This window comes from Pinus tabuliformis, chromosome Q (assembly GCF_031772625.1).
Source record: "Pinus tabuliformis cultivar Carrire ecotype Pingquan chromosome Q, CPIR1, whole genome shotgun sequence".
In the NCBI taxonomy this organism is placed as follows: domain Eukaryota; kingdom Viridiplantae; phylum Streptophyta; class Pinopsida; order Pinales; family Pinaceae; genus Pinus; species Pinus tabuliformis.
The window spans coordinates 404,674,193-404,683,559 of NC_142296.1; the positions used below are offsets into that span (position 1 = coordinate 404,674,193).

Consider the following 9,367-nt stretch of genomic DNA (forward strand, 5'->3'; position numbering starts at 1 on the left):
ACCTTCCACCATGATGTGGTACAAGTTCACATCCGCTTCACTCTTTGTGAAGCCTAACCCGATGAAGTAGTTGTCGATCCTGGTGTACCAAGCACGAGGTGCTTGCTTCAGCCCATACAAAGCTCTCTTGAGTCGGCACACATGCGACTCACGATCGAAGGTCTCAAAACCTTCTGGCTGCTCTATGTACACCTCTTCCTCAATCTTGCCATTGAGGAATGAAGTCTTCACATCCATCTGATGGATCTTCCAACCCATTTGTGTTGATAGTGCCAACATCGATCTGATAGATGAGTACCTTGCTACAGGAGTGAAAATCTCATCATATTCAATCCCCTCGACCTGTGAGAAACCACGGGCAACAAACCTTTCCTTATGTTTCTCAACACTACCATCATCAACTTGCTTTACCTTGTAAAGCCAACGGGAACTCACAACTGACTTGTTCTTCGGTCTTGGAACCACATCCCAAACATTGTTCCGAACTATGGAGTTATACTCATCCACCATAACATCAACCAAAATCGGCTGCTGCACTTCTTCCTCAAAGGAATATGGCTTAGTCTCAATACATTCCCCAACAAGGGCCATGTATCCAGTGTACCTATCAGGTGACCTCCTCTGACTACGCTGAGAAGATGGTTCTACCACATTCTCTCTCGCATTCGACAACAATCTGTCAGCTTCTCTCGTGCGCTTCCGCCCATCTCTGGAAGACTCTGCTTGAGTGGATGTCTCCACTCTTGGAACCTCTGCATGCGGCTGCTTCGCATCAGTCTGAAGCTCCTCCTCCTTAGGAACCAAAAGTTTCTCCACATCCTGTAGTTGGAGCTCCCTCTCAAGGGAAACTCACATGGCCTTATGCTCGTCAAACTTTAGATCTCTGCATACCACTGTCCTCCGACTAGTAGGAAAATACACTCGATAGTTGTGGGGTGTATCAGTGTACCCCACAAGTATCCCCAACTCTACTGTCGGCTCAAGTTTCTTCCGGGCATCCTTGGTCACATGGCAATAAACCGATGAGCCAAAGATCCTGAAGTGACCCACATCTGGTCTCTTCCCGGAGAAAGCTTCCTCTGGTGTCTTCATCCCAAGTATGCGATGCGGGCTTCTATTCTGCAAATAGACCGCTGTGTTGCATGCCTCAGCCCACAAATGAAGTGGTAGGCCTTGGTCATGCAGCATTGCCCGAGCTGCCCCCACAATCATTTTGTTCTTCCTCTCGGCCACCCCATTCTACTGTGGGTTATGAGGTGCCATCAACTCCCATTTAATTCCTTCCACTGCACAGAAGTCCTTAAACTCTTGAGAGACATACTCTCCACCATTGTCGCTTCTCAAGGCCCTGATCTTCTTCCTTGATTCTTTCTCAACCAAAGCTTTGAACTCACAAAACTTTGAGAAGGTTTGATCCTTCTTTTGCATGAAATAGATCCAGCATTTACGAGAAAAATCATCAATGAAAATCACATAATACCTTTGTTTTGCAGTGGAGGCTATCGAGAATGGTCCACATACATCTGTATGAACTCGCTCCAAGATTGCTTCAGCTCGACTGTCTCGATCATGAAAGGAAGATTTTGCATACTTACCCAAGGTACAACCTTCGCATGTGTCCACTTGCTTAAGTTTACCTTTGGGAAGTTCGATAGATATCTGTTGCATTACCTTCAAGGCCCCATGATGCAAGTAGCCCAACCTTCTATGCCATAACTCGCCAATATCTTGGCTTTACACCAATTGTTCTTTGGAACTCAATGCAGCATAGTCATCTACCTCCAGCTTGTAGAGATTCTTCACTCGAATCCCAATCCTCTTGGTCTAACCCATGGCTGTGTCTCAGGAATGCCTTTCCTTTACCGAAGACTACATCATAGCCTTTGTCTTCCAACATCGTGACCGATACCAAGTTTTTCTTTAGTCCAGGTACATACTTTACATTAGTCAAGGTGAGAGGAGCTCCATGCTCCCTCTGAAACACAACTGTACCTTCACCTGAAACACGGTACTTTCCATGATCACCCATATCTATGCGCATATTGAGGTCTTTCTCCTCCAAGGTACTGAATAAACTCTTATCGTTGGTCATGTGGAATGAGGCTCGACTGTCTAGGTACCAAACACAACCCACCATCGATGAAACCATGCATGCGATGAGGGTAAAATCCAATTTGAACTATGAGGCCAGTGCCTCACCTTCTGATCCTTTCGAGGATCCCTTCTTGGATTTCTTCAATGGAAAATTAGTTGCATAATGGCCCACCTCATGACAATTAAAGCATCTCACTTTAGATTTGTCAATCTTCTTCCCTCCATGGGAATAACTCGATTTGGAATGGGAAGCCTTCCCTTTCCCTTTCCTCGCCTTATTGGCTAAGGCTAGATTTTCTTCATCATCATGCTTAGATGAAGAACCATCTCTGGTGCTCCTCCTGATCTCCTCATGCATAAGATCCAAACACAGTCATTCCCAATCTGACAATTTCTCTCTTCCATTCACTGAGTCCTGGTAGCTATGCCAGCTCTTAGGAAGACCGAGGAGAGCAAGACTCACCATATCATCATCGGATGTCATGATTCCTACACTTCCAAGCTCATCTCTACAGGTGGTGAGCTTGTTCAGATATGTAGAAATCGTGTCGCCCTTTTCAAACTTGATTTTACGAAGCTTGTCGTTGAGCACCAGCTTCCTCTGGTCATTGTTGTTCTAATATAGGTCCTTCAATGTCTTCCACATTGAAAACAGAGTCTCCTTCCCATGGAGACTCGAGACAATATGGTCTCAAACTCCCTCCAGAAGAATCCTCCTCTCTCTCACCACACACTTCTTCCATTCCGCCAATTCTTGGGCATTAGCTGTTGCTGGCTTGGGGACTTCTTGATCAATGAATTCCTTCAAACCATTGTCTTTAAATACCACTTCCATGCGATCCTTCTATGCTATGTAATTCGAGTTGCCATCCAGGGCATACTCGTGTCTCAAGCCATTGAACACCATTGGGGAACTTTGAGATGTGATAAGAAATCGATTTTGTACCTGCAATTTAGAACTTCAAACTTCGAACTTCTCAATATGTTGTTCACAACTCTCATCACCATTTCTCTGATACCATGTAGAAATTCTCAATGTAGATTAAACTGATTATGCAATGTACTAAAGCAAAATACTTAATCTACTTCTACAATCAAACTTGCGGAAGCTTAATCGATTTTGAGCAATATCAACCAGAACACATATAACAGAGAAGAAGAAACAATCACACATGAAACACAGAAGAACACTATGGGAAAGCCTCAGCTAAAAACCCCGCTATCTGTATTATCATACAAGTGGAAATATCTCAGGATTACACAAAGCTTTAGCTCTCAAGCTATCCAGCTCTCAGTACAATCCCTCACTGCTGCTCATAGACATAATAGACAACACATATGCCTTCTCCTCTGTCCTCCAAGCCTCCTATTTCCTTGCGCAGTTTTCCCTGGGTCCTCCAGCTGTAACCTGTGTGATTCTCACCTCACACACTGCTCTGACCTCTGTAGAAACTGCACAATCCTCAAGGAATGAATTCCTTCTGCATGCAAGAGATTTCCTCATGGGAATATTCTTGCAACTGATAGTACACTGTCCTTGCCTTTAATCTCAACTAGGTCTTTGTCTGAATTGACATGCATGAGTTATTTATGAGAGAATATTCAGTTATCTAGATAACACTAGTTGCATGCATGCATGCATTAACTGAGTGAACTCACAATTAGTTCCTCCAACTGTTTGGAACTAATTTAACTGGACTTAACTCAATTAACTGAGCTAACTAATTACAACTCAAATACAACTCATCCTTATCTCCTTAATTAAGGGATAACTTCCTCAATCAAAGGGATAACTGTTGCATGACTTCACAAAGACTTCATGTTTGAATTTCTCCAACTAATTAACTCAAGATGAATTGATTAATTATTTTTCAAACAGCTAGTGAGACTAAATTCGAATTTTAATTCAAGGACAAATTAAAATTGGAATATATCCTGAAATGTTATCTATAGCAATGCTATTTTTAGCATTTCTTGTTGCTATTTTCAACAGTGCAAATTACCTCCATAAGCATTCCTCTATAGTGGTCTGAAACCATAAATACATCTTGTTACAACTAGAACTAGAAAAAAAAAAATTGACCCTTGTTGTTTAATTCAACCCCCTGCAGTTTGAGCATCAAGAAGCTTGGGATATTATTCAATGGTCTTGGTCCATTATGGGGCTAGGTTCTCCATCCTTTCTCTATGAACAAAATATTAAAGCAGTTAAGAGGGGTTTGAAAGAATGGACAAAACATCTCTACTCTTTGACCAAAGTCTTAGAAGATAATTGGAAAATAATTGGAACTCATTCGTGTTCAAAGGGAAGGGGAAACAATAAATATAATATTGTTATCTTAGGAACAAGAATCCTTTATTGAGTTTTCAAAGCCCAACAAAATAAAGAATAGCATTGGACATTGAAATCGTGCAACCTATGGCTCAAAGTTGACACGAAAAATCCATAAATTTTCACAAACAAACTCAAGCTAAAAAAAATCCAAAATAATGTACATAAGATCACTCGAGTAGATGGCACCATAATAAGTATGTTCAAGGATATGATAACTAGTCACTATCTTGAAGGTTGTGTGGTTTATATTAGGTTAATGTCCTAGAGGGATGTTACACCTAGAAGTTATTATTAAAGTTATTTTCATATTTAGAGTTGAGTTTAATGTTAGATTTAGAGTGAAGTTTTGTGTTGGATTTAGCACCACGTGTAATGCCAACTATTTATAAGTTGAAATTTACTGAATAAAAAATAAATAAATAAATAACATAGAAATGAAAAATGGTAAGGAAATGTTGGGATTTGAACTTAGATCACTTGTCAAAATGCACAAGATTTACTTAAGTTGCAATCGCATGAAAATATAATCATTAAAATTATAGGTTTGACAAAAACTAGCCTAACCAAGTGCAAATTAAAATCAAGAAGGAAAAAAAATGGTAAGAAATGAAAATAGAAATTAAAAATGGTAAGGAAATTTTGGGATTTGAATCCTGGTCACTTAAAAAAGGAAAAAAAAAACTCTATTTGAGATACATTCTCAAAAAAATATGTCATTAAAAGTGAAGATGTGAACTAAAACTAGCCTAATGCAAAAAAGTGACTCAATGGAAATCTAAGATAAATATCAACATTTGAAGTTAATAGAAAACTAAGAGATATAAAGTGGTATGATTTGAACTTGGATCTCCTTACAAAAATGCGAAGGAATTTCTTAGGCTACAAACATGAATCATATTTTCACACGAAACATAACCCTGTAAGATGTCATTTTTTTCTTCTTTGTCCATTAAACCTACGACAACAAAACAACAATAAACATTAGTAAACGAATAACATAAAATAAACTAAAAGATGAAGGGAGGAGGAGAAATAAATGGAGAACCCGTTACTTTCATAAGAGGACCCTTTATGAAACCTTATCCCCCATGCATGGACCCTGTTATAGGCTATTTTGTCACATCTAATCAATCAGTCCTAATGGGATCATTCACACCCTATTCCCCCTTTACATCACCATTGCACAAATACCTATGCATGACTCTCTCATTCCCCATAGTTTTTGCCTTGAATTGCATCATCTGAGCCAGTTTTAGGACCAACGCACCCGGCCTCTTGCTGGACAACCTTCTGTTGAAAATAGCAACAAGAAATGTTAAAAATAGAAGTGCTAAAATTAGCACTACTATAAATAGCATTTCGGGATACATTCCAATTTTAGTTAGTCCTAAACTAAAATTGAGGATTAAAATTCAGCAGCTATTTGTAAAATAATTAATTAATTCATCTTGAGTTAATTAGTTGTATTAAATCAAACGTGAAATCTATGTGAAGACATGCAACAATTTTTCCATTGATTGAGGAAATTATCCCTTTGTTGGGCCTCAAAATAGTCCCTATTCTCACTCCATTATTCACCAATACCTTCACATTACTTCCATATTACCTTCATGTCACCTCCATTCCACCTCCACATCATTACATTTACCTCATCATTGGGTTATAACTATGCTTTTCCAAAGTTTATTAATTCTTAACATTTTTAAGTGGATTTATGGTTAAACTTTAGAAAATAATATGCTTATACTTATACCTAACAATTAGAATGAGTTTGTTGACATGTGTAGGTACAAAGGAAGCTTCCAAGGCATCTTTATGTGGCACTCTATGTTCAAATTCGAATTTGAGGAGATCATGGACTTCATGGATAAGATCATGGACCTCATGGAGAAGATCATGGAGGATAGGGTTATGTGTCACCATTGGTTGAGAGATATGTGGATTTGAAGAGGGAATAGTGGATCATCATTATGAGTTTGTTATCCCATCTTGTTGTATAAATAGGAGTGTTATCTCCTTCATTTGTAATCTTAACTTTTAGAATTTAGAAACTTAGTCCTTCATTTGTAATTTTAGATTTTAGAATCATTGTAATGTAGAGCTTAGGACCTCTTGGAATGTAGAACTTGGAGCTTGTAATTGCAATTTGCAATTGAGGATAAATAAAGTGGATTGGATTTTCTTCTACATTTGACTTCTTTCTAAGCGTGCTTGTGGAGCTATGGAGGGCCCCCATTGCCTCACTTGCATACTTGTTTTGGTATAGTAAGATTTCTTTCATTTATGTTTTTAATTTCATTAGTTTAAATATCTTGATGCTGGAAATATAAATGAATAGTCTCTTGTAAGAGAGCTTTAATATTTCCTGTAATCAATTTGAATTATGTTTAAATGCCTTCATTTCTTAGTTAATTGATTAAGATGTTAGAAATATTAATGGACAGTCTCCTGTAAGGGAGCTAAAATATTTATACACTTGTCATAATGTCTTTAGATTTCATTTTGATTAAATGACTAAATAGGTGTTGGAAATCCCAATGAAAGACCTCCTGTAAGGGAGCTTTGGCATTTCTTCACCTAGATTAGTTTAGTTTGTCTCTAAGTCCATATATATTGGATGATCCTTGAAGTTTACTTACTCGGGTTGATAGTAAATGAAACTCTAATTTGCATCCGCATTTTAGACCAAACATTTTGGCACCGTTTCCGGGGAGGATGATTTAGAGATAGACTTAGGAAGTTATTTTTATTGCAATTTACTTTGATGAACTAAACTTGTGAAACCTGGTGACAGCAGGATCTTCATAACGGAGTTCAAGTTTGAGCATTTTTATTTATTTATTTTTTTCGTACTTACTTAGTTTCAAATTCAGTCTTTTTAAACCCCCCATTTCTTACTAATTCATCTACGGATGAGAATTTGAAGATGTCAAACAGGTACTTCTTGGAAAGCAAGAACAATATTGAAGATTGGTTTCAAAAGAACCTTGCGCCAACTCCAAGAAAAAGACAGGTTACTCACATGTTCGCAAAGCATAAGGTAAAAATTTTAAATCTTGATGTGAGCATTTTCGAATTCTTAGTCCGTAGGTGGCTTCACTGGAAGCATTCTTTTACCTAGGAAATAAAAAAAACTTTCAAGTTAAAGGTAGAATAGATTAAAAATAAATAAAAAATAAAATGAGATCTCATAGAGTTTTCCTTTAGTTTTGTTTTCAAAAGATAAAAATAATAAAATAAATCATCCACATTTCTCATAAATAAATTTAGAGCCACTTCATCCACGCTAACCTGCATAAATAAAAACAAATCAAGAGATTAGTATGCTCTCTTGTTGCGCTTCGTGCGATCAGGAAGATCAGAAAATCTATCGATTTATTTCAAATAAAAATACTCTCGCTGGAAAATTGAGCTGCGCATTCTATCAATTATAAGAAATTTGCAAGATTCCAATATCGATCTGCTGCAACAATTTAATTTTCTATTCAAACTAAATTCACAGCATATTGAAATAAATCAATGGCATTATTAATGCACATATGATTGTTTGATTTTGCAATTTTTTTTTTTTTTTTCACATTCTCTAGTTCTGGCCTCTTGATTTAAATCTATGGACCGATGGATACGGGCACATCAAAGCCATCATTGATTGTGCATGCTTCAATATATTCAATGTTATTTTGATTGCACCATTCAAGACAAGACCTCTGTATCTCCTGCGAAGTCTCTTCATCATCATTCAACAAGCCACAACCTTCATTGCGATCAATACCATAATTCCAAAACTCTGGGTGAGGATCACTGGAGGATTCTCCATACTTCTGCAATTTTCTTCGGTACTCTGCATGAGCAGGGTGACTAGGTAGAAGATCTGCCTTGTTCCCAATGCATAACAAAATCTCAAACTTATACAAGTCGACTTCAGAAACCCAGTCTTGAAGAACCTCAAATGATGATGGATTGCTCAGATCAAATACCATCACAATGTTTAGATAGTGAATGAGCATGCTCTGAATTTTTTTTTTTTTACAAAGATGTGCCATCCAAACACAAACATCAGTTGTATAATACTTTGTGTCGATAGTCCAACCATGGCATGTAATCTCAGATGATGAGAAACTATTGTCTTCTGCGTCCAAAGAAACCAACCTCGTGAGGATGGCACGCTTGCCAACACTGGGGGAACCGATGATGAAAATGCTGGGCCTGCTAGAGAGGGATCCTTCCTCTCGTTGTTCTGGTTGGACATACTGGACGCCATTTTGTTCATCAGGAATCTCTATCCTCCTCAGCTTGTGGCACAAGTTCACCAGTGGCATTAATCCATCTAACCGACAGCCACAATTTAAGCGATTTTAGCAATTTTAGCATGCAGATTTTGGGGCACAGTTGGATCGATAGATCAGGGAGAACAGATTCTTGGTAGATTGTTTGCAAGAGAAAACTGAATGGCCGCAATTGTCTCTCCATTAAAAGCCATTTTTTCTCACGCAGTTTGCCAAATAAGGCTCCATAGAACCCTGCATATCTCCCAATCGGTTATGAATTGGAGCAAATCGTTTCTGGGTTTTATAATTGACCCTGTTCTAAGAAAAACCCACATTTTATTTTTTAGAGGATTTGGATTCGAGTTAAGAATATCTACAAGCTAGAGGTAGATGATTATGCTGCACTGAGTTCCAAAGCAGAGGTGGTGCAAAGCCAAGATGTTGGCGAGCTATGGCATAGAAGATTGGGCCACTTGCACCATGGGGCCTTGAAGATCATGCAACAGATTTCTACTGGACTTCCCAAGGGAAAACTGGAGCATACAGATACATGCAAAGGTTGTACCTTGGGTAAGTATGCGAAATCTTCCTTTCAGGATCGAGACAGTAGAGCTGGAGCAATCCTGGAGCGAGTTCACTCAGATGTTTGTGGACCATTCTCTACAGCCTC

The 9,367-nt window shown here is 38.3% G+C and overlaps 1 protein-coding gene across 1 annotated transcript; it reads right to left on the minus strand.

Moving 5' to 3' along the window:
• Positions 1-8,037: 8,037 nt before the first annotated feature.
• LOC149219890 (uncharacterized) lies at positions 8,038-8,748 on the minus strand. The gene has a single exon (XM_089386946.1). It carries the CDS (start codon positions 8,746-8,748, stop codon positions 8,038-8,040), a length of 711 nt encoding a protein of 236 aa, XP_089243072.1.
• Between the last annotated feature and the right edge of the window lie 619 nt (positions 8,749-9,367).